Raw genomic sequence first — 25,543 nt, forward strand, 5'->3', positions numbered from 1 at the left:
ATGTCGACTCTGTGAGTCTGACTGCGGAAGATTTTACGCCTTTTGTTTTGAACGCGGCGAAAGGATGCATTCTGCGTACCTATGGTTTCTTCGTCGTACCTCTGTATCTTGGATGAACGACGGTTATTGAGACACTTTTCGCGCGCGTCCGAGAGATTTTAGGACTTTACCAGCACGACAATGAACCAAACCTCGTGGTGTTCAGGCGAGTCGGCGAGGCTGCACGCCGCACTGTGCGAGAGGCGAAACATGAATGATGACGCAGCTACGTCAGCTCACTGAATCGCTTATGCCGAGGTCGCACGTCTGGGCCCGTATTAAAAGAATCGTCGTGTTGTAGCCCATCATTTTCACTTCACGTCCTGCGAGCATCTAATGAGGACATCACGCACCCTAGCGATGTCTTATAGACCGTTGGGGTCCCTTTGCGGTCAGAGAGCCATGATGAGTGTCGTTAGGGGCCATCTTTCGTCATAGAGGCTGTTGGTAATGGATGTCTGCTTGTGTACAATGCTTACCTTGCCAAACCGGCGCCGAAATGACACTTTCGACCCGCGGTTGCTTTGCGATGCAGGGAATGATGTGAACCTTCGGAAGTCATTGTTTATACAGGGGAAAGTACTGACGCACAAGTATTTTACCGTGACAGGAACTTCAAGCGGCCATTCGCCCAGTGCGTAGTGTTGCGGAAGGACCCGACTTCTTCCACTGTAACATGCTACGGCAGTTTCCTTCCCGTGCACTGCGAGCGCTGCTGGCACTTTTCAACTGCTTATGGGAGTCGAGAATGGGTGGTCATCTTGTTGCGGGAGTCAGGAACGGTGTGTGGATGGTGTGGGTCCAGTGGTGGCCAACTGACCGTTTCATTTGCTACAGCGTGTCCGTCTTTGTTCCGCAGGGCGCACGTGCCGACCCAGTCCAATGTGATAGAGTACGGCGAGAGCGATGCGGACGTGGGTGAGCGCGAGTGGTACTTCAAAGCGGCCGACGCCGACAAACAGGACCGACAGGAACCGCACAGCTTCAAGGAGGTCAGTAAGGACGCAGGGGTTAAGGAGGTCAGTAGGGACACAGGGGTCAAGGAGGTCAATAGGGACACAGGAGTCAAGGAAGTCAGTGGTCGGAGCGCCGGGTCGAGGACCGGTATAGACACGACATCTCCGGGAGCAAGGAGTCATGGCGCTCCATTTGCGGCCAAAGAGCCACGATGAACGTCGTTATCCTCTCGGGGCGTAGCGACCCTGCCGGTAGGTGAGCTCCTGCTCCTTGTCCCGTCCCAACGCTCTACTTTGGCCAGGATATCCGGGGGCGTGGGGGGCCCGTGGGGCCCCACACGGGTCTAGCGGACTGTCGCTCGCGTTGCGGTTGGGTGCTCCTTGCGGGTTTCCGCTTGGGGCGCCTGGCCGCGCGCAGCGGCTTAAGGGGTCAAGGGGCGGCGGCGCTGAACCTCGGTCAGGACGGGGAGGGTTCTCCCCGGTTACACCTGGCCGTTTGGGAGGCGTCGTTCGCCCCGTATAGCACCGGGGTAGCCCTGGCGGTGACCACCTCCCGAGGGAGTGTTGGGCCGTCCCCCAGTTGGGCTCCGTGGTGGGTGGGGAGCCCCGGTGCCGAAATGAAAACCACCTTTTATGGCTTCTTCTCACCTTAAAAACACCCGTCCTCCGAAAGGGGGATTGACCTCGATAACCCCAGGATGCAGATACGAATCTGTGCCCCCCCCCCCCGGTCCACGGATCCTGATCTTCGGTAGTGAAGAGATTAAGCTGGCTTCCCTCTCACCGTTTCAGAGGCGGTACGGTTGCGACAGGGTTTGGGAAAATCATCAGGTGCGACAAGCACAGGGATGGAAAAATAGAAGTAGAGTTCGCTAGTGGTCTGGAGGCGAGTAGGGCCATGGCAGCTAAGAAATTTACGTAAAGTGTTCGGGATGAGACTGGAAAGCATGAAAAGACCGTGGCAATATCAGCAATACTACGTAAGACCAAAAATTCGTCCAGGGGCGTAGTCAATTACTTTGGTCTTCATGACGTGGCCGATGACGAGATAGTCGAGGAACTTTCAGAGTTTGGCGTGACGAGCGCTCGTAGGATTCTCGTCAGACGGGGAGGAGAACTAATGCCCACCAACCACCTCATTCTGACGTTTAATTCCACCGATTTGCCGACTGATATTCGTGTAGGATACGTTCGAGTGAAGGCTCGACCGTATGTGCCTAACCCCATGCGGTGCTACCAATGCCAGCAATTCGGCCACACCAAGCTCCACTGTCGTAACCTCCCAGCATGTGGTAAATGTGCGTCATCTGAGCACACAAGCGAAGTTTGCACCTCTGCTGAACCCCACTGCGTCAACTGCGGCAAGGACCAAGTCCCACACACGACGTACGACCGTACATGCCCGGCCTATGCGAAAGAAAAGGAGATTTTGTTAATCAAAACCTCTAAAAACGTCTCTTTTCGTGAAGCTCATGAACTTTACAACGACAGTCACCCAAAAATATCGTATGCGTCCAAAGTGAGAACTTCGTTGCCACAAAGTAATGCCATCGAACACATGACGGCAGTTCAGTTCGTGGGACTTCTGAGGTCGTTTGGCCTGTAGGTTGTTCCTTCGGTCCGAACGCCCGACTCCCAGCCGGTACTCCAAGCTCCCTCACCGCTGATCGAGGAGTCGGTGAACACCGCTCTGCCGGCCTCCTCGGTCGCGCGCCGGATCACCAGCGGGCGGCGGTTGGACGACGGCTCGGCGTGGTCGGAGTCCCCGCGCGCCGCCGGTCGTTCCTTCGTCTGCGACTCAATCGGTCCCTTCGCTACAGACGCCTCTTGCCAGTGCCTGTGAGCGTGTGACTGAGACGCTGGAGCGCCAGGGAGCTGACAGGCGCGCCCGCGGGGCCAAGCGAGCGCGCTTGGCCGAACTGGAGCGCGCTAAGGCGGCAAGCCGTCTGTCCGGGACAGGCCAGGAGCCCGTCACCCGAAACAGTACTCCATCGCCACGGAAGCCGGTGGAGACCCCCACTGGTCCCTTGAACCCCGGTAGAGGCCCACCGATAAGCCCTCCCCCGCCTCCACCCCGGACTGGGTACACTGGCGTAATGTGTGCCCCAGCCGGCCACCCTTCTCCATCTGATGGAGCGGAGCCCAAGGGTTCGTCCTAGGGTGGGGCACGGCCCCCCCGGAGTTAAACCGTAGCCCTAGGTCTGAAGCGTCTGGGCTTACTACTGACGCTGTCGAGTTCTTTTAAGCCGGGACCTGTTTTAGCCTTTCACATCTTACCCCCTTTTTTAATGCGTCCTTTTACAGGCGTTTTTACAGTGGAGCTGTAGAGGAGTAAGAGCGAACGCCCTCAGATCTCGAGGCTGTCGTCAGCAGGGTCTCTCCTGCAGCCGTGGCGCTGCAAGAAACCAAGCTAGCCCCTGAACATTTCTGCTCCTTGAAAGGATATGCGATGTTTCGCAACGACGTGTTGTGGCGTGACGTGTTGTTTAACGTGACGTGAGCATTGCTCACGGTGGCGTCCTCCTAGGCAGTTCATCATAGCGTGCTAGCGAGGAGGCTAAGCTTGCGGTCCACACTTCAGGTTGTGGCCGTGCGGCTTTATTTCAATCATGGACACATCACTGTTTGTTCACTTTACCTTCCACCAGGCATCGCTGTTCCGTGAGTGCACCTTAGATGTTTGCTGTCTGAACTGCCTCCACCACTTTTTGTTCTAGGCGATTTCAATGCGCATCACACCGCTTGGGGGTGTGACGTCACCAATGCTCGTGGGAGGCTGTGTGAGAATTTTATCCAAGGTGCTTCACTATGTGTTTTAAACACAGGAACTTCTACACATTTTACAATGCCATCCGGTCAGACGTCAGCGCTAGACCTAAGCCTCTCCAGTCCCCAGCTCGTCCAACACTTCGAGTGGAGTGTCGGAGATGACCCAATGGGAAGCGACCACTTCCCAGTGTGGGTCCGGTTTAAGAGAGGTGGGGCGTTGGGTGTTAGGCCACAACGCTGGAATTTTAAGAAAGCGGACTGGTGCGAATTTGATGACTCGGCTCGACGAATCGTTTGTAACCGAGCCTGTGAGGGACGGCACCCTCTATTGAGGTTTTTACTCACAGACTTTTAGAGTGTGCCAACAGTTGTATCCAACGCACGTCTGGTGCTCCCCGACGCACTCCTGCTCCGTGGTGGACGGAGGAGTGTCGGATGCGCCATCCGGGCGCGTAAACGTGCGTCTCGGGCTTTCGACGCCAGGAGCAGTACAGAAAACCTGATAGCCTTTAAGAAGGCGAGAGCTCTTGCTCGGCGCACCGTAAGGGAGGCGAAGCGTGCCTCCTGGCATGTTTACGTGAGTACGCTGATCCGGTTCACGCCAACATCGCAGGTTTGGTCTCGAATTAAGCGCATATCGGGGCAGTTTTAATCCATGGCTCTTCCGGTGCTATGCGTGAACGGACAGGCCGTGACGCACCCGTTGGAATGTTGCGAACGAGATTGCCCGGGCGCTGGCCTACCGCAGCGAAGGTGGCAACACTAACCCACAGTTTGTGCGGCACCGGACGCAACGTGAGCAATCCGCAGTGGATTGTTCGACGAGTGAGCTACATTCCTATAATGATCTATTCACCCTAGTCGAGTTGGAATGGGCGATTGCAAGGCTTTGCAGCGTGTCAGAAGGTCCCGACGCTATGCACAACGACATGCTCCAGCATTTGCCGCCCTGCGTGCTTCGCGCTCTCTTAGCGGTATTTAATGCGCTGTGGGCCAGTGGTGACTTGCCAGACTCTTGGCGAGAAGCTACTGTCGTTCCTTTTTAAAACCAGGTTAAAGTGGACTAGATCCTTTACACTATAAACCTATTTCTTTCACTTCGTCGCTCTGTAAGTTAATGGAAACAATGGTTAAGGTCCGTTTAACTTGGTTTTTATAACATCACGGCGCTTTTAGAAACACCCAGTGTGGTTTTAGAAAGAATCGCAGCACAGCGGACAATCTTCTAGTTCTTTACACTGCGATTCGTATGGGATTTAAAACAAACCGACACATAGGCGCAGTGTTCTTTGACATAGAGGGCGCCTATGACACCACATGGCGTCAAGGCATCCTTCTCAAGCTATACAGGCACGGTATACGCGGCAATATGGACACATTTCTTCAAAACTTTCTAGTTGACCGTTCTTTCCGTGTCCGTGTTGGAAACGCACTCTCTGAGAGGCATGTTCAAGCTAACGGTGTGCCCCAAAGCGGCGTTCTCAGCGTAGCTTTGTTCGCCGTTATGATCAACGACATCGGGATTGGGCTGCCGCAGTCTGTAGGTCGTGCCCTTTTTGTTGATGATTTTACCATTTGGACTAGCGCAGCAAGAGCACCATCGATGGAACGCCAACTCCACTTAGCTGTTGACCGCGTTGAGAAGTGGGGTACCATGAACGGGTTCAGGTTTTCACGTAGCAAGACTGTAGCCATGCATTTTTGCCGTAGCCGGCAATGCGGTGACCTGTCTATCCGTCTGTATGGGCAATGCATCCCAACTGAGCCTGTGGCTAGATACCTTGGGGTATACTTTGACCGCCGACTTACATGTAAGGCACATCTTAGAACGCTACGTGAACGCTGTTTTAAATCTTTGAACGTATTAAAACGTGTTTCGCGCACATCGTATGGCGGAGATCGGAGCACGCTTTAGCTGCTGTGTCGGGCAATCACGCGCTCTAAGCTGGACTATGCATGCTTTATTTATGAAAGCGCGTGTGAGCCCACGAGACGAATCATTGACACCATCCATCACACTGCTATACGTGCCATCACAGGGGCGTTCCGTACATCTCCTACCCGAAGCCTCCTGGTAGAATCGCACGAGCCGCCGTTTCAGCGAGGAGGAAAATGCTCGGCATGCGTTACACACCTAAGCTGCGACAGTTTCCGTGGCATCCCGCATATCACGCCGTCTTTCCGCGGCCTGCTGTGCCGTTTGTTCGCCATGCACCTCGGGCGCATGCGGTGACCTTTGGGTCCCGGATACAAGCCTTACTGCGGGAAAACGAAATTCCCATTCGAAAGGTGAAGCGATCAGGTCACCTGTGCACTCCTCCCTGGCGTTTGATCTCACCCTTCACAGACACATCCCTGGCTGAAATGAAAAATGTCTCGCTGCCAGATATAATGAGGTCCAGAGCGCTTGAGCGTATAGCGTTATATGAGGGATGCACACACACTTACACGGGCGACTCTAAAACTTCTGATGGTGTAGGCTGTGCATTTGTGAGCGGTGGCGTCACCCGGTCATTTTCATTGACCCCAAACGCTTCGGTGTTCACATCAGAGCTCATAGCAATCATTAAGACACTATGTTTCACTGAAGTCGGTGACAAACCCTTACATCTCGTTTTGACGGACTCTGAGCAGCATTCTGAGTGTGAAGTCTTTTTATCCGTCATGTCTCCTTATACAGGACAGTTTAATGCGTTTGACTCAGTTGGATCAGGCCGGAAAGAAAGTCATGCTATGTTGGGTTCCTAGTCACGTCTCAATCGCGGGCAACGAGGTGGCTGACGCGGCTGCCAGGCAAGCAGCGCTGGCTCCATGTGTTCGCTCCCTTTCTTTTCCTGCCAGAGACTTTTACCCTGCAATAAAAACCTTCCTGCACAACAAGTGGCAGCGTTATTGGGATCGGGTGGATGGTGATAAGCTCAAAGAGATAAAACCTAAGCTGGGTCAGTGGTTCTCTCGTTTCCGCAAAATGCGACGAGAAGAAGTGATCCTCTGCAGATTACGCATCGGGCACACGTACGCAACCCACGGCTATATGTTGGAGGGAGCCGATAAACCTATCTGTCATCGATGTGGTGCTGTCCTTACCGTTCGCCATATCCTTATTTCTTGTCCGCGCCTCGTGGAAGAACACCAACGTTATCTTGGACAGCATGACTGCCCCTTACCCTCTGTGATATGCTAAGAGATAACTCACCATTTCTGGAATTTCAACAGATCTTTTTGGTTCTCAAACACATCAACTTTGGGACCATTTATGCAGCTCATTAGATAGGCAAAACAAAACTCGTTATGGGCGTCAAATGACCACCGCAGTCGGCGCGCCCGTATACTCCAATCACCAACCAACCAAAGACCAGCTGGCAGCTGGCCAACGAGGGTCGTGCCGCATCATTGTGCGACACGTAAAACCCTCCGCATTTCTGTCTGGCGAAAGGGTGAAATCTGTTGAACTGGACGGCACGCTTGGGTGGTGGGTTCGGGATAAACGCAACAAGCTATGGTTAGTAGGTACTCTAAATTTGAAGTCGCCCATGCAAACCATTGGGAATAAATTCATACAAAATGTAGGGAGTGCTGAATGCATGGAGAGTGGACGGACTAGTGAAGGGTATGGGTGGGGTCTCTCAGGATCGACATCAAGCGGGCTCCTTGCCACTCCAACTCAGTGTTGGCGCTATACCCCAGCCGACTGGGGGCTATGTATCATGAGAGATATGATATTCAGAACGAGCATTCGCTCAACTTAACCGGTTCCGTTCTTGCTCCTCTAAGATGTGATCTGCCGCCATATTGGCGGAGGTGGGATGCCGTGATTATACCGCAAGTAGGATGCCGGAGAGATAGCCGTACTTGGTACCTGACAGGTCCCGTCTATCCCGTCCATGAACCAGTTCAAATATAGTGCTGTTAATCTGGTTATCTTATTGGTTCATCTTAACTTTTGGCAAATCTTACTTTTCGTGATTTCTGGTGCTGCGTACTACAGAGATGCGCGCCTCTACCACTTATGGCATCCTGTACTCGTCCCCGAGTCCAGGTCCGTCCTAGCCCCATCAGAACTCGCAGCCAGTTTGCTACATGCATTTTTGTCTAAACGCAAACATGATGTGGTCAAAATCTGGGGCAAAATTGACATTTTCGGGTGGGACAGGTGAATCCATTTTCAGGATCAGTCATGGCATTGGGATGTCCCCCAACCCAAAATTGCTTAAAAAAGGCCATGCCTACTGGAGCCCCTCGGCACCCTCCGCAGGGCTCGCACCGGACGAGATCGCGCCGCGCGGCGACCGTCATCAGTGTCTTGACCCGCCTGTCAGCACATCATACGTAGGCCGTGTACCCGCCGACCCAATCCACCTGGGGACGGGTCAGCCCTCGCAGGGCAAAGTCAGAGGAGGACACCCTCGCAGGGGAGGGCGGTGCGTGGCCGCCAACGCATGCTCAGCCTCGTTGGCAGACTTACGCACGCGACGAAGTGCATTCGCACCTGTTGAAGTCTTTTTCCGGCGCCTGCCCGATGCTGTGTGTCCCGTCCACCACGTTGCACCAATGGAGTCGTCACTCGGCCCATGCAATTGGACCTGGAGTGCTGACTGGCCTGGAGTGCGGACTGGCCGTCCTGCCCCGCTGGAGTGACGACTCAGACTCTGGACACTGAACTCTAGATGCTGACGCAGCACGGCCCTGCACCGCTCCGGAAACCCATGGCGGACGAGGCCGCCGCATGGAACACGGTCACCATTAAGCCTTTTGGGTGCGTCTTGAGCCTTGAGCCCCGTTTGCGTGGCATTTATCGTAGGTTTCAGGCGCAGCCAGAGGCCTAATTTGAAGTCATCCGCTCGGCAGCATTTTGCTCCCCCTAACGTTTTGGGGGGGGGGGACGAGGACATATCTGACTTTCGTGTGACTTCCCCTTCGCCTTTCCTCCGGACTTCCCTTCACCTAGACAGTGCCCGTCCATCCGTAACTGATGGCACACCTTAGACGAAATTAAGACCAATTAGTCTCATGCCGGTGACTCAGTTGGTTAGAGCGCCTGCCCTCCGGTTCATTCACCGCTGGTGAGGTGGGTTCGAGTCGCTTAAGGCGCTCGCTCCCTTGACAAGGATGACCTGCGGCCGGTGGCAGCGGGCGCGCTAGAGGTCATGTGGCGTTGGAAGGCAGGACGGGCCGTGCTGTGCATTACGACAACGTTTGACACCAATTCTGCCGTTGACCTGGAAATGCGTTATCGAATGGTAGGGGTAATGGTTCACACAACAGATACTGTTTAGCGTGGCCTCTGATTCCAGGAGTTCATCCATTCAAAAAGGCTCGGATTGAACCTTTAAAGTAAACAAATCTCAACTGGCCGCGGCCACGGCTTAAAGGGACATGGAAGCTGGGCCACATGTCAGCTGCGGGGCCAGGAGCGTCAAACATCACTATACGAAACTATGGGCACGTGCAAATAGTTCTTCAGGCGTAAACACCTCTGAAATTACGTTGCCAGTCCGTGCCATAACTCTGTCTTAAAGGAACGCGTAAAAACATGCATAATAGTTTCAATGTACCTGCTGTCAACGCACAATTATTTGACCAGTTCTGGATAATTTTTCCCACCGTGGTGTGTCTGCAGCATATCGGATCCTATATAAACGGGGCTTTGAAGTTCTTACGTCCCAGCCAGCCCGTGCTCGACCCCTGCTGCTGAGGACTGGCAACGCCAACATTTACAGCTCGGCGCCCGGTGTCTTGTGTTGACGTCTCCCGCCACCAAAGCTGATCACTTCTTCTACGGCCTTTTCGCCTGCTGTCGGCGATCGGCGGCCCATTCGACTTCTGCCTCCCGGATTGCCTGCCGGCGATCGGCGGCTCTTACAGCCCCGCATCCCGGTTCAGCCCGCGGTGATCGGCGGTCCTTACAGTCCCACCCCAATTATCGGCCGGCGGCGATCGGCGGGGTCCATGCCGGGTGTCCCCCAACCCAGGCACCGCGGCCACCTACACGTGACGGCCGCGCTCACAGCGCTGATCAGGCTCCTGACACAACACAGTAGTCAGCTCGTGCAGGCCCTGGACGGCCAGGTCTTCACCCCCCCCCCCCCACAGCTTGCAGAGCGGGTGTGCCAGTGTCGCCGCCGGGGCCGGGATCACCGACGGCACCATTTGTGCGAGGCGATAGTCCAGCGGCCTTTTCACCCGCTGTGGAATATTCATTGAGCCGGACAGAAGGATGTGAAGAACGTGAGGGCCGGGGATGCTTGTGTCATAGAGTAAAACAGTTCCGGTAATTTGACGTCTTTCAGCCGTTCATCCACGAACACGGAACGGCTAAAAGGGACGGAAGTGGAGACCGCCGCACGTCAAGCATGAAAGCCGCAGGTAACGGGAATCTCGGCGAAATAAGCGAATACTGATAGTACACTCCTGCTCCAACAATAACCATAAGTGCTGGGGCAAGCCACCAGGGGGAGTGGCGCTTAGGCTGCCCTTCAGGCACGGCAAGAATCTCCGCAGAGTGCTGGCGCTAGCAGTGCTGCAGGTACCAGCTTGCAGTTGTGGCTCGCTGCCTGTCGATGTCGCTCTGAGCGGCTCCGACAAATGCGACGAGCTTGGTTCAGTAGCGTTGTTAAGGGAGGACGGCTCACAGGACCACGGCCTCCTGGCAGGTGATTGAGACCCCCCTGTGAGAACGTCCCTGTATTTTTTGGCAGTTTTGTCTGCGCACAGCCAGGCAGTCTGTATCTTGCTCGCCGCGTTTTTTTACATTTGTACGAGTAGAAATGACAAGTCAATTCAATTTCAACCTCTGTCATATATTTTTCGTGTGCTGTAAAATAATTAGAGTCAGCGCCACCATTGGTCGTTTACCGGTAATGAGTCAAAGGCGCTCATTTTCCGGAATATTTCGTGTGGCGTCCCTCATTGTGATTGCAATGGAACGCAGATCAGGGTAGATGCTCATCAGTTGAAGCATTTATGACATGTTTTCATGTCTCTTATTACCCATCTTTCTGCTCTGTTCAAAGCTTGGCGAGAAGCAAACGAGAGTGTTATAATTTTTGGTGTTATAGAATAGCGCGTCAATGTGAAAGATGTGTTAACAATGAAAAGGTACTACAAATGTGCATAAACTGGGCACCGTAAAAACGGCTACGGCTTTTTATTTACTATTGTTATCAGCAGGCTGGTGTTTGATACTATCTTAAGTTGCAATAATTCAGAACTGCTGACACGTGCTTCAGATGTCATTGATGTTACTTAAGGTGCAATAACATATACTGGCATTATCTTAACTGACTTGGTCTGAAGCCAACTGGAACAGGATTTCAGACAAGATACCTGTGTTTGCAATTACGAAATGCGGAAAACCCTTAAGTATCACGGCTTATATGATAATTCATGGTGGTTTTATACCCGATTAGCATAAGGCAAGTGGAAAGTCAGTTTTTTGCCTCACCTATGTGCAATTTTATAACCAGCCGTCTGTGCACGTTTTATGCACCAATGGTATTCCAATATAACCGAACGTAATGGCTAATGCCTGCCCGCACTATTCTTGACTAGGTGTGCAATTCTGAATCCTACCCACCGCCGGGCTTGGAGCGGTGTTCTGTTTTCTTCCCATCACGCATGGTTCTCGAGATCGTGGGGCTCTCGAAAGCCCCGGCCCTGGCCAGGTCCTGGCCAGGCCCCGGCCGTGGCCTTTGCCGAACGGTCGGGCACGACTTAGGACACCGCATCTGGGGTGTTGCTGTAACAAAGCTCTGTGTTTGATCTTGTTCACAACTGTGTAATAGCAATAAGCCTATTGCTTAGCACAGTTATATCAAGCTTAGCAATAATGCGGTGGTGCTAAGCTCATTTGAGACATCCTGCTGCTCATGATCGTCGCTACTGCGGCTAGTTCCTGACCATACAAAGCATGGTTTGTTCATTTTCCTACAAGCAAACTACTGCCATGTGAAAAAGTTAAACAGTCACCAGTTGCTAAGTTTCTGCTGGTTGCAGATTGTTGCGTTGCGAGTATCTGCTTAATGTATTTATGCTATACAGCAGACCATGAGTGTAGCCACGTCACTGATGATGAGGACGGATAAATAATTGAAATTCGTGAGTTAAATCTCGGTTAAGCGGGATTAACATGAACCAGCAATTTGTGCGCGGGAAGATGAGAAAATGCGGTTTCTGCATTTTAGGCTGGCTTGTTGGGCGAAATTGGAGTAAACACGTCTTAGGTACCCACCAAAAATTTGCCGTTAAAAGTTTGTAGAAGTCCATCGGTTTCACCAATGGGTTTCTACAGTAAACCGATGTAAAAGCCCTTTGGTGAAACCGGTGGTGTTAACTTCTCCTCAGTGTGTGCTGTCTCTGAGATGTGTTTTCATCACCGATTACTTCTACAAATAAAGGAAAAAGCAGGCATATCTGCACGACCAAATGTAACCTCAGGTAGTTTTGCTATATAGAAAACTACAAAATAGTCTTATCAGGACATCACTAAGTGTCAAAAATACTTGGAAGTAGGCATTTTGGTGACAGCCACAACAAAATATTGCAGCGCACACTGCACAATCCAACATGAGATCTCCATAGTAATGCTTTTTGCCACGCAACAACAGAAGCAGACCTTTCCGGAAAGATCCTTTCTCAGTCTCTACGGCCCCAACTTTCATCCAAGTTTTGTAAGCCGGTTTTTGAAAGGTGTTCTCGTGTTTTTGCCCTTGAAATACTACTAAGACGCGCAACTTTGTTTTGTTTATTTAACTTACTGAAACCTATTTGTCACGCAAAAAACTTCGAGAAAAACAGCGATCAATGAAAACAATCATTGCAAAAAAAAAAAACGTCGGGGTGTGGTTGCATCACACAGCGACCTACATGCGTTTTTGGGATCGGAAGACACGCCATCATTTGCACACTTCCGACTTGAACTGAAGACCTCACTTCCAACACTTTTGCACTTTTATTGGTGATTCACGAAGTCACCCAGAAAGCGGAACTGGTGCGTCTTTGTCAGCTGCGCCTGCGGAGCGCCTACCCTGTTCTGACCTTCCAATCCACGTCATGTTGTCCCATGTACTCCTGATGGCAGCACGTTCATGCCCACCCCAGGCTGGGCCCCGGTCTTCCGCGTGCCCTCTGCCCATGAATCATCGCTCGGAAACTCGTGAAGGCCCCGACACTTCCTCACAATCCTGCCCGTGGCCCCACGTGTTGACAGTGTGCCCCGCCACCCGATCCCGCGTCAGCTGGCGCCTGGCCGCGGGCGCTGCCGCTCGGGCAGCCGCGGCGGCGCCGGCGGGGCGGGCCGGCTGCCAGCCGCCGGCGTCACCGCTTATTTCGGAGCCGGCCCGGGCGCGACGTACGCCAGTGCGGCGGCGGCGGCGCCGGAGGAGCGGCAGCACCCGCGCGCGGAGGGCGGCGGTGGCACGCAGGGGAGGGACAGGGGGCGGCGGGAGGTCCGGCTACCGGCATCAGGTGAGAGAAACGACCGGCGGCTGCGGACACACAGAAGTGTGTTTCGGTGCAGGTGAGGTCTGGCGAGGAGCAGCTGTGTCTCCTTAGCACGTGTTCTCCGATGCCGTTGACCAGCACGCGCGCGCATGTGCGTTACGCACATCGCGCATCTAACGCCCACGTGTGTTGGATGATGCATGGTCATAGGCAGGCTGAGATCAGGTCTCAGATGTTCATATACAGCTGACGTCTGTTCACCAGCAGCTGTGCACTCGTGCACTCAAACTTACCGTGGTTTTGTGACCGCCATGTGACGTCACATATGACGTGGTTAGGTAATGGCATGCAGGCCAGGTCATGTGTTTGTTTATGTTCAGGTGGTGTCACTCCGATCACGGTCTTGTGTCAGACCGGGTGTTTGTATACAGCTGAGAACCTTCCGCTCACAGCTGTGAAGCTGCACCGATGAGATCACGTCTTTGTATATTGTTGACATCCACGTTCTCACGGTCGGGATGAAATGAGATCAGTTCTGCACTGAAAGGCGCAGGTGGAATCAAATGTTTAGTTGTCAAGCAGAAGTTATATCAAACGGTTGTGCACGGATAGAGTCAGAAGGCCCAAAGTCATCCGCAGGAGAGGCACCAGGTTGAAAACGCTCAGTGAACTCTTGACATTCAAGTCACTTGGTACACCCGAGATTGTGATGATAGTGGCCATCCGACTCACCCGCGAAATCTGGCATTTTTACGTGCGGATCTTACTGATGCCCGGCATGTTCCAGATCATATCACTTATAAAGCTATGCATGTCTACCGGAAACTGACAACCGATCCGAACCATTCAGTCCACCAGAGCAATTCCGACATGTGACTTGTATCCATGCTAGTTAAAAAGCGAGTATTGCAAGTGCGTCCGACCGACTGGTAGATACGAAAAGTCGTGCAAATATGCAACCGACACGAGCCTCTCAAATGAGTACTCTCTTCTCAATCTCAAGAGAGCCATACGCGGTTTGTCGATATTTTTTAGCGATCAGGATGTCGGATCGGGCGCCAAGTTTTAAATTGTGGTGGGATCCGTTGACGCACACACAGCCACAAACTGTGATGGCAACGCTGCCACAGCTGAAACTGATTATATATGGGAGGTGAAGTCAATGAGTGGGGTCCCTTGCCACGGTCGTGACCCACAGAATTGATGTCGGACTGATATCCCAGTGGCATCAGGTAAAGTCGCATAATGCGCGGGTTGCTCGGCCCCACCGGAGCATACGGGTCACTTGGGAAGTGTCCAATGGGCGTCAACCTGGCACCGACGGCCGCCTCGTGCCATTGTACGACATGCCAGGAGCCAGCGCCACAATACTGTCTAGACGGAAATGCCAGATGTCAGATAGCCTGCTGCACTGGAAACTCACATACATAGGCGGTGGGTGTCAGATAGCCCGCTGCACTGGAACCTCACATACATAGGCGGTGGGTGTCAGATAGCCCGCTGCACTGGAACCTCACATACATAGGCGGTGGGTGTCAGATAGCCTGCTGCACTGGAACCTCACGTACATACGCGGTGGGTGTCAGATAGCCCGCTGCACTGGAACCCCACATACATAGGCGGTGGGTGTCAGATACCCCGCTGCACTGAAACCTCACATACATAGGCGGTGGGTGTCAGATAGCCCGCTGCACTGGAACCTCACATACATAGGCGGTGGGTGTCAGATAGCCTGCTGCACTGGAACCTCACGTACATACGCGGTGGGTGTCAGATAGCCCGCTGCACTGGAACCCCACATACATAGGCGGTGGGTGTTAGATAGCCTGTTGCACTGGAACCTCACATACATAGGCGGTGGGTGTCAGATAGCCTGCTGCACTGCAACCTCACATACATAAGGGGTGGGCTCGTGGTGAGCACAGCGGGCCCTGCGCCACATGCACCTGAAGACATCAGTGCAAACTGTTCAGGGCTATTTCTAAGAGATCACTGCGATATCGACGCTCCCGGCGGTCCCTGGATCTGGGCAGGTGCCTGCCCGCCAGCCGATCGTTTGCGCTAAGAATAGGTAAGCCGATGACGGATTTGCATTTGTCGGAAGAGGTTCAAATCTGCGGCAGAACCTATTTCACGGTTGAGAGATCCTGAATGAGCCGTTCGACAGGCCCGTCGGACACATGCAGGACGTGTCTGCTCCAGAAATAGCCGCCGGGCTCCAGCTAGGACGTTGACGCGTGGGAGCTCCGCCCTGAGGGCAAGTTCTCGGCCAGGTGCGTCCGTCTGAGATGTTCTTGGGAACTGGGCGAATAGCTATCTCATGCTGCTTAGTAGAAACGCAGCTGTCATCACGCATGGTGGGGTCAAGAGGACGCACTTAACGATGACGACAGTATCGAGCCACTGCCGTGAAATGCTAAGTGCGTCAGCTCGAAGCAATGCCAAGTCTTTGTTACGTCACCGGTGACTGATCGCCATGCTGAACACTCGCTCACCACTGACGTCACACCCTGATCACCGCGTTCAACGCTCGCTCACCAATGACGTCACACCTCGATCAACGCGCTCATCCCTCGCTCCCCACTGACGTCTCACCCTGATCATCGCGTTCAACGCTGGCTCTACGTTGAGATCACGCCCTGATCACCGCGTTCAATGCTCGCTCACCACTGACGTCACGCCCTGATCACTGCGTTCAACGCTCGCTCACCACTGACGTCACGCCCCGATCACCGCATTTAACGCTTGCTCACCAATGACGCTACTGACGTCACGCCCCGATCATTGCGTTCAACGCTCACTCACCACTGACGTCACGCCCTGTTCAGAGCCAGACAGCTTTGTGGTCATCAGCACACGTCACCATTTCTCGCAGCCACTCGCACAAACGCTCGCCAAGAAAACACTGCCAAAAGGAATGGATCTGGGCCACGCGCCCGGGCGCGGTCCGTCAGAGGAGCAGCGCCAAACCGAAGGTCCGGCACGGGCGCGGCCCAGCACCTCCTTCGAGATTAACTATCGAACAATACGGAACTACTGTAGAATATCAACTGCTCCATAGAAAATATTGATAGTTGCAAGCTTGTTGTTTCATTCAATAACAAATGCCAGGCAGTTGCGCTAACTGTAGGTCATTATTCATTTTTGTGGGGACCAAACCATCTAAATCGCAAATATAACGTAATGAGTAATGACTGGCTTCCAAAAATTATTGGCGCTTAGGATTGCTCATTCCTGATCAAAGTCATGGTATTTTAGTCACACCTGTCTCGACTGTTATGCGTGAAAACAAACTCGGCATCTTTTTATAACTTATATTATTTGGAACTGATCTTGATGCATCACGCATCGCGAATGATTCGAACTTATGACACGAGTGGCCATGGCTTGCTCACCGCCGCTTTCCAATATATTTTACGCCTCGGTTTGAACGGGCTGTGTTTTATTTCGACACCGCCTTTCACCATATGTTACGTCGAGAGTGTGGAGTTTCGATGAAAGCGATACATGTCACTGGTCATTGGAAACATTTGCCCCGCACAACACAACATCCATGATTTTGCTCAAAAGCCTAGCTTTGCATAAGTACGCCATGACGTCAGAGGAGTGGATATTGTAACACGGATTCTTGAATGCAATTGTGATAAGTGCATTGCTGGAAAATTTTCGCTACATTTAATGGCAGGCTGACGTTTAAAATCATCCACAGTGAAAACTTATTAAAATCCAACCGGTGACACGTCACTTTAACCTGATGAGTGCTCATCTATCCTTGTCAGAGATATAATCATTACTGTGTGCTCCGTTTAGCTGCTGAGGATGTTGGGAATCTCAGAGCGTTATTGGCATCCGCGGACTTCTTGGCTTGACGGACTGCCAGTGATTAATGTAACACTACGGCGGCAGAATCCGATTGGATTGTGACCCCAATCACCGCGGTCTTGTCGACCCTGACACGGTTGGCCGGAGCACAAGGGGCTGACCGCCACCCACATCCCACCCCTCCACCCCAGCCCCCACCCCCACCCTAGCCCCCACCCCTCCACCCCGCCCCCACGCTGTGCTCTCGAGCGTCCTCGAAAAAGAACCATCGTGGAGGTGGTCATGCGTGCGGCCCGTCCTATCTTGTAATGCCGTCCCGGCAGAGGATACGCGCGACACGCCACAACGTGAGGTTGGAAAGAAAAACACGCGTGACGGACGCTGCGACAACCCACCAGAGCTGCTGAGCCCCAACGTGGGGCCAGTCTAGCGGCATTTTCATCTCCTTTGGCACGGGCGCTTGGCGGGCACGTTGCTTAGCTGGCCAGACGTTACCCGGCGGTATGTCAAGCGCACAAAGGAGCCGTCTATTCGGCGGTGAGACGGGTGGAGTCTGTGGCACGCGCGGTCTGAGGCGGCGGTCGTGCTCTGTGACCCGACCCTGTGGCGGACCGGAACCACTCTATCACTCTGTGTGGTCACCTGCCACGAGCTGGCGTGTCCGCTTCGGTGTCTGCCGTGTGGAAAATGATCTGGGGCTTCAACCAGCCCCTTCCATCTTCTACATTGGTTCCATAAGCACCGCTTGATTAAAATCCTTCGAGCCCAAGCTTGACAGACGTATGTCTCGGACTATTCGTCAGAAAATGTTTGTTAGACATAACACGCACGCCGCGATGAATCATGGCTCAGAATGCATGGTTACGGAGAAAGGTAGCTCGAATTGTTTCCGCGATTAATGTCCTGGGGCTTGTGTTGGCAAGGCTCTTTTGTCAAGCGCGATGTAACTTGGCATGTTACAGAACAGAGGCAGCACCGACCAAGCCTGTTATTTATAGCCCACACCACGTTACGGCATGAAGCCATGCTCCCCTGCCGCCGCCCATTCAGTGCAAACTGTCCTGCCTCGTCTGATATGAATGGATAATATCGTAACTGCAAAGACAGCAACGACGGATGCATTGTGTTGAGTCGAGCGACGGTATTCTTATTTGTATTGATTTCCTTTGCTTTGTCTGGCGATGACTGCTCATCCGTTTTTAGCAACGTACTATGCTTGTGACCGAATCATCGACCAGGTGACGCCCACAGACCCCGCAAGCAAACATGCCTGTCGTAATCGGCAGCTAAATCACTACCCCAGTCCTCCACGCCAGCCGTGACGCGGCACATGACCCTGCCGGACGCAGCGGGGTCACCTGCACGTCTCCGTTTCAGGTCACGGCCGCCGGGCGGCAGCACGCTCGCCCGGCATGAGCTCGTACCGGCGGCCGGCGGCCGGCGCCGCCCCGGCCGGGGGCGCCAAGTACGGCGTGGTGACGTCATCAGGCGGCTACGGCCCGCTATCGCCGCTGGGCAGGGCGTACGACCTGTCAACGGCACCGACCCACTACACCGGCGGCGCCACTCGACTGGTCAGCAGCACCGGGGTGCCGCGCAGGTACGGTCGGCCAGGCTGCTCGAGCGGGTGACCGGCAGCACTGGGTCTCATCTGAATACAGACTCCCGAGGTCGTCTGAAAGTGCGTTCGAACAGGCCAATACGTGGAATGTTGTGGAGATGTACGGTTCTACGATGCAGTTGGACTGTTCCCGTAAGCTTAGACAAGCGTGTGATGCGACGAGCTAGCATGTCTGCAACTGAATCCTGGCACAATGGCGGCGCGGTGGAATGGTGACGAGCGCGCGACGCTTTTAAACAAGCTCGTCTTGACTTGAGTGTGAAGTGGGTAACGAAATGAACACAGAGTGAACTTTAAAAGTAAGTTCTCACTTAAGATACGATCGTTCGAAATGCGCATTAAGACGCAGCCACGTGATGCCGACAGCATTTTTCTCTTGATTCACCTGGTAGCATAACCGTCCGCCAAACCTCCGCCGGGCCCCAGCAGTCGTCTCCTTCCACTCGGCGACGCCGATTCCGGCACGGCTCCGAAGCTCGACCGGAGGCGTGCAGACTCGTGCTCGCGTCACCACCCCTTCACTGGGCCACAGGGCGCCGGTGACCCGCCGGCGGGGTCGGCCTCCACGCTGCAGATTCTGTCGGCACATTTGTGCTGAGGGCTTTCTCTGAAAACTTGTGCATCTGCCAAAGACAATGATGAACGTCAACATCAGGAAATAGTTTAGCGGATGTCATTACATTTTGTTTCGCTTTCGCTCTTGGAATATGGATCGTGCGCTAATTCAGCTATGTTTTAGCTTTTGCGAACGGTAACGCACTGGAAAGTGTTCGTGCAAGGAGAGTGTTCGTGCACGCATGAATCTATTTTCGTTTACCACGCGGCAGATCCGTGGTTTATTTCGTGGAAAACCTGCATGGCCGTAGAAATCCTGCCAAAACTGCTGTTAGAAGCAAGCGCTACTCTGCCCAGCTCTACTTTTCCGCATTTTATCGCTCTATACCCGTCTGCATGGGACGATCCATCTTACGTCTATGGAGACAGGCCGCCCGACATATTTTGCTTGCAAACAGCAATCTTACCACACGAGCGGGTTAATGAGTTACGTAAGGTTATTTAAAGCGGTGTGAGACACATTCAACTATCGCAACGAAAACAGCAACGGAGCAATATAAACCAAAATAGAGTCATCGTTTAGCTACTGACCTTTCGTGACAGTTTGACCACCATCTGGCGCCCTGAGAGCGGTGTGACGACGTCGGCCGGCGCCGTGTGACGGCTCCCCGCCGCCCGCTGACGTGCGGTGTTTTGCGGCCGGCTCAGTGGGTCTCGCCGGCCGCCTTGGCAGCGAGCGGGCGGCCGCCTGTCCCCAGCCGGCCGGCTGCCGGCCCGTCCCCAGCCGCCGCCCGGCCGGGGGCCAACTCGCTATTTCAGGCGTGTGATGGAGGGCTTCCCCGTACCTGCGGCGCCCCCGCGACAGGTGCGCCGGCTCGGGCCGTATCGGCGCGCGCGGAGGTGATGATCTCGGCAAGTGCGAAGTGACGTTTGGCGTTGGAGCTCGCAGCGCCGTCCTACAGCGCTTCCCAGTGGCGCGCAGTTCACACTGCATCTTGAAAGCACCATAGAACAGCTGATCAGTGTTGTCGGTGCTGAGAAACAGGGTCAGCCGGTCAGCTGGGGGTCTGGCCTTCAGCCGATGTGCGCGTCGTGGAACACGCTCGGAATTGTGGATCAAAAGGAAGGCCTTCCAGGCCTTCCGTACTGAGAGCCCACGACTGGGCGAAGAATCCGTACTCAGGATATGTTTGACTTAAGCGGATGCTTATCTGGCCATCTCTCCGGTTCAAACGCGAGAAGATTATTGCTGGCGTCCACTGGGCATGGGAACTTCCAATCACTCATTTCCGTCTGCGAAAGCCTCGATTGGTATGCTGTCCCGCAATGCTTCAGGGAAAATGTACGCTGCGCCCCAACACACCTGCCGGAACGGTATACCGCCCCGCACTACATCCGTTGTGGCGTGTTCTGCCACGCGTATGATATGGAATTGCAACTGGTCCTGAATGTTCGGGCACTTGCATTACAGCTTTGGGAACACTGTTCTACGCCCAGTCATTTTTAACTGCGCAAATGGAACGCATCCTCCGTAAACGATGATGCTGCGTGGTTGGTGAACCGCTGTCGTATCGTATATTATCGATCTCCGTGGGTACAAATGCAATATACCTAACACCTCCTTGTGTTAGGTGTGTATTCGCAGCGACTCTGATGACAAAGAATCTATGCCATCGACGTCATTCACGACATTATACCCCATAGATCCTGCGGTTTTGGTGTCTGAAGCGACTCGGACGACAAAGAAGTTGGATCTTTAAGTCATTGCAGTCACCTAAAATCATTGCTGGCTAGCATGATCCTTTTCTGTAACCTGATCAAAGTGAGACAGAAATGGCGCAACGTGCTCAGTTATAAACAGGTCACTTTGGGTAACCATAATCGGTTGATGAAGAAGTGTTTTGATACCCAACAAGCAGCATAATTTGCAGTTTCCATTGTTAGGAGCACACGTAGTACCCGCAAACAAAACAAAATCTTGTGTCCTTGGATGCGCAGTTCTTGTCACGACAGTTACGCAGATATAAACGGAATGTATGTCCAGTTACGGACACGTCCGGAAAAAAAATCTACGTGGTTTCACGTAGAATGAAACATTCTTGGTGCGATGCGAATACACCCAAGACTTAAGTGACACTTTGGTTGGGGAGTGCAGCTTCTCATTCATCCATGTCCAGCAAAGTGACCCATTTACCAATTTACCATATGATCAAAAGCGTCAGATGTGGAACTTCCTTACATGTTCGCTTTCATACAGTAATCACGTTGTCTAGACTGCAGTCATGCATTGATACTCTAAGTCATTGCTCTGACATGCAGCGAGTTCTCATAGGTCATATAATTCCTAGAATGCTTACGGGCCAATGCACGGGAAGGGCCCTTGCCGAAATTGTTGCTTCTCATCCATCGCAAAGGCCTACTCTCTGTAGCCTGACCGCCGATACAGGCAAAGCATACCGGCACTGACCGTCTCCCAGCTGTCGCTACTCCCACCGCCTTGCGCTGACTCTCGCGGCGCCGTCTCGCCCCCAGGTACCAGCTGTACTCCCGGAGTGACGTGCCGGCCGGCCACGCGAACTTCGACGTGGTCCGGCGGCCGGCCAACGCGCGTCTGGACGCGGCGCGCTACCGCCAGAACCGGCACAGCTGGGCGGCCGGCACCAGCCTCAGCCGCTCCACCACCGTCGCGTCAGTCGGCGACCTGCGCTGGCGCTCCGGGCGCGCCGACGCCGAGTCACCGTCCGGCCGGGCGGACTCGCCGACGCCGGTCGGCAGGCGGGACTCCCTGCGCGTCTGCGAGCGGAAGGAGGCGCCGGTGGACGCAGGGGGAGCGGACTCCTCGGTCGTCAGCAGGCGGGACTCCTTGCGCGTCTGCGAGCGGAGGGAGGCGCCGGTGGATGCAGGGGGAGCGGACTCCTCGGTCGTCAGCAGGCGGGACTCCTTGCGCGTCTGCGAGCGGAGGGAGGCGCCGGTGGATGCAGGGGGAGCGGACTCCTCGGTCGTCAGCAGGCGGGACTCCTTGCGCGTCTGCGAGCGGAGGGAGCCGCCGTCTGATGCTAGGGAAGCGGACTCCTCTGTCGTCAGCAGGCGGGACTCCCTGCGCGCCGGTGAACGAAGGGGGGCGCCGGCGGGCGCTGAGCCAGCGGAATCGCCAGAGTCCACAGTCCGAAGCACCGTTGAGCGAGTGGACTCCGTGGCTCAGGCCGGCCGAGCAGGGTCCCGGACTCCGGCCGGTCGTGCAGGGGATGGTGACCCGGCGACCGTCAGGGGCGCAGCTGGAACCTCAAGCCACGTCATCAAGCCCGGGGCAAGCTCACCAGAGGAGCAACGTGGCCATCGTGCTTCCCCAACTACCCAACAGCGCGCAAATAAAGCAGATGTGCCTACTGCCAAGGCGAAAGGCTCGCAAGAACCAAAAGGTACCCGTATTGTGCAGAAGACAGGTGCACAGCAAGGACCACGGCAGTTACAAGGCGGTACAAGCCCCACGCCTGCCGTACGGATCACTCAGACAAACATGGGTCACCGGCCGAGTGAAGTGACACATCGAGCGAAAGACAACAGTGTTGTCGCAAAGCCCGGCGGTGGCTCTTCTCCACAGCGAGAGGAGAATATCAAGGCTTGTGTCACTAAAAGCCAAGCTCCTCAACCTTCTGGGTCTGTTCAACAGCCAACAGGATCCCACTGCCAACGTGGCCCTCAGGAAATAAAGATCACGTCCACATCATCGAAGCCGAGTGCTCAGGCGCCTCAAAAGACCAACGATGGTCCCTCGTCACCACCCAAACTAGAAGGTCGTGCCCTCCAGCCACAAAATGGAAACGTTTCCAAAACAAAGACGATTGCTGAGGCCCAGCCCAGTACAAAGGAGACTTTGAGTTCCACAAACTCTCACGCAAAAACTTCCAAGCAGCCTGATGATCCTCCGCATTCTAACAGCACAAGTGATACGGCTCAGCAAAAACCGCAAGATAAACAAGTCTCGCCAAAGTTGATAACGCCACATGGGTTGAAAGGCATCCCTTGCCCGAAGCCGGCAATTAAGATCGGTACACAAACAAACACAGAATGTGGCAGCCTTATCAGTAATACAGGGACGTCGATTCGGAAAGACGATTTACCTCTTGAACCAAAGCCCTTGCCTCCGGAGGATAAGTATAAGCAGTCTTCACGCCCCTCTGATAATCAGAAACAGGCCCCATCGAAGCTCGCAAGCTCAAACAACGGGGCAGGCGTTCCGGCGCAAAATGGCGCACTACTAATGAGCGGCGCGGCGTCCTCAGAGACGCAGCGCTCGCCGATTTCTACGGCACCTCACACAGAATCATCAAGAGGCGATGGATCTGTTACGCCAGGATCTCCCAAGTTGTTGCTTATGGAGCATGTGGACTCGTCAGAAAATTATGCAAAAGAAACACAAATAACCACTTCAGTAGATGCCAAACCAAAAGACGTGAAACTATCTGAAGCCAAACGCCAGGCTCCAGCACCTGAAAATAGCGGTACAAAACCTGCATTGACCAGGTCATGTTCACCTGATCCAGCGCAGTCATCAGCCACGGAGTCCTCCGACACCGCGTCCTCGTCATCTGGGTCAGCTGACTCGGAGGATACCAGCTCGTCTGCGTCCGAGGCCACATCTTCCGAGTCAGAAGGACAACGGGATGTCCAGCAGGCCGAGTCGGAGGTCGCTGCCGCCAGCCGTGTGCAGTCGGACCGCGTCAAGAGGATGGCGCCTGAGTCAACTTCTTCTGAAAATACAGGATCCGAAGACAGCGACGAAACAGAGTCCGGGTCAGACTCGATGTCGTCGGCCGTGGGGGAGCTGTGTGACGAGATAGCTATACCAAAGACTATCACCGCATTCCCAGAGCCTCAAAAGAAGACGCAGACTTGGTCGCAAGCTGAACTTGGTTCTGTAAGACTCAGCCCTGTGGCAGGTTTGGAGTCCAGCTCGTCTTTCTCTAAGCCTGTCGAAGCAGTTCCTGTCGAGCCGATGAAGTCGACCTCTCCCTCTTTAAGACCGACAAAACCCCAAGATGATGAGCAGAGCAGCTCCGACTCTGTCTCTGAGTCTAGCGACTCCTCCGAGTCTTTCCCGGTACAGCGGAAGATGGTAGAGCCGCCCGCTAGATCAAACGAGGCCAACATTGCTCAGAAAACCGCCGCTGGGTCAGCCTCTACGCAACCCGCATCACACGGAGAAGAAACTCAAATGCCACAGCCGGTGCCTTCCTGCGAACCTTGCCAGGTTCAGAAACCCCCCGCCCGGGGAATGATCAAACCAGCGTCTATGCCATCCACCTCTATGGAGTCTGGGGAGAATGAGACGACTGAGTCGTCTGAGTCAAGCAGCTGGGAGTCGACTGAGTCCAGCGAGAGCAAGCGCCGAAGCTCTGACTCGTCTTGCGCCAGTTGGTCAGAGTCTCACGATGCGGAACCTAACGAGTCCGAATCTAGTTCATCGGGATCGGTAGAATCCAAGGAGGAATCGGAGCTGTCTCCGACTGAGGACGCCCCCCTCAGACCCGAAGTCGCATCTCCTGGCTGTAAGCCCGTTCGTGATGCGCCAGAAGTGGCCGAGCCTGCGCCCTGGACAATCCCTTCCGCGCAGGAGATCATCAGCCTTGAGCCGAGCTCTTTTCCGCCCGGATCCACGATTCCGGAACCAGAACTCGTAGCACCTGACTCAGACTCTTCCATTACTGTGTCAAACCTCATAACTACAGAGTCTGAAACCCCCTCCTTTCCATCTTCCTGCCATACCTCCAAGTCTCCCCATGTTTGTTCCAGGTCTGAGGCTTCCGTACCCGAATCTGAATCATTAAGTTCAATTTCAGAGCCCGTTTCTTCCGAGTCTGAGTCACTCTCCTCGGACTCAAGCTCATCAACTCCTTCTACTCAACCAAATGTTCCAGCCGTAACCTCTCATACAGCGACCGTGAAGACGCCAGAAGAACATCCGCATGCAACAGATCCCACTGCTTCAGCCCACGAGGATCTTGCACCAGATTGCACAATACAACCATCCTCAGAAGAGACGGCTCGAAGGTTGGTGGTGGCACCGCAGACCCCGCCTATCACTCTACCGTCCCTGTCGGAAGCCTCACACCCACCGGAGATATCTCACCCGCCCGTGATCGAGTGCTCAGGTCCTCTCTGGCCGAAGACCCGACCAGACCCAGAACTCCCACCGTCGCCGGAGGATACCCCCGCTTCGGAGTCTTCCAGCTCCTTGCCCTCGCCTGCTCCGTCGGCTCAGAACACCGGAGACGCGGCCCCGGAGGCCGCACCGCTGGCACGCCCTGCACCGCCCCGCCACCGGCACCGGCCGCCACCC

General features: G+C 54.3%; 1 protein-coding gene across 1 annotated transcript; it reads left to right on the forward strand.

Annotated features, from left to right (window-relative positions):
• On the forward strand, positions 1 to 25,534 carry LOC119105317 (dentin sialophosphoprotein; the record flags this gene model as incomplete). The annotated part of the gene is made up of 4 exons (XM_037228785.1): positions 1 to 11; positions 899 to 1,035; positions 18,405 to 18,627; positions 21,736 to 25,534. Coding segments are annotated over exons 1-4 (4,170 nt in total), but the record flags the coding sequence as incomplete, so codon positions are not given.
• Between the last annotated feature and the right edge of the window lie 9 nt (positions 25,535 to 25,543).

The sequence above is a fragment of the Pollicipes pollicipes genome, unplaced genomic scaffold (assembly GCF_011947565.3).
Source record: "Pollicipes pollicipes isolate AB1234 unplaced genomic scaffold, Ppol_2.1 Scaffold_6138;HRSCAF=7277_pilon_pilon_pilon, whole genome shotgun sequence".
NCBI classification, from domain to species: Eukaryota; Metazoa; Arthropoda; class Thecostraca; order Pollicipedomorpha; family Pollicipedidae; genus Pollicipes; species Pollicipes pollicipes.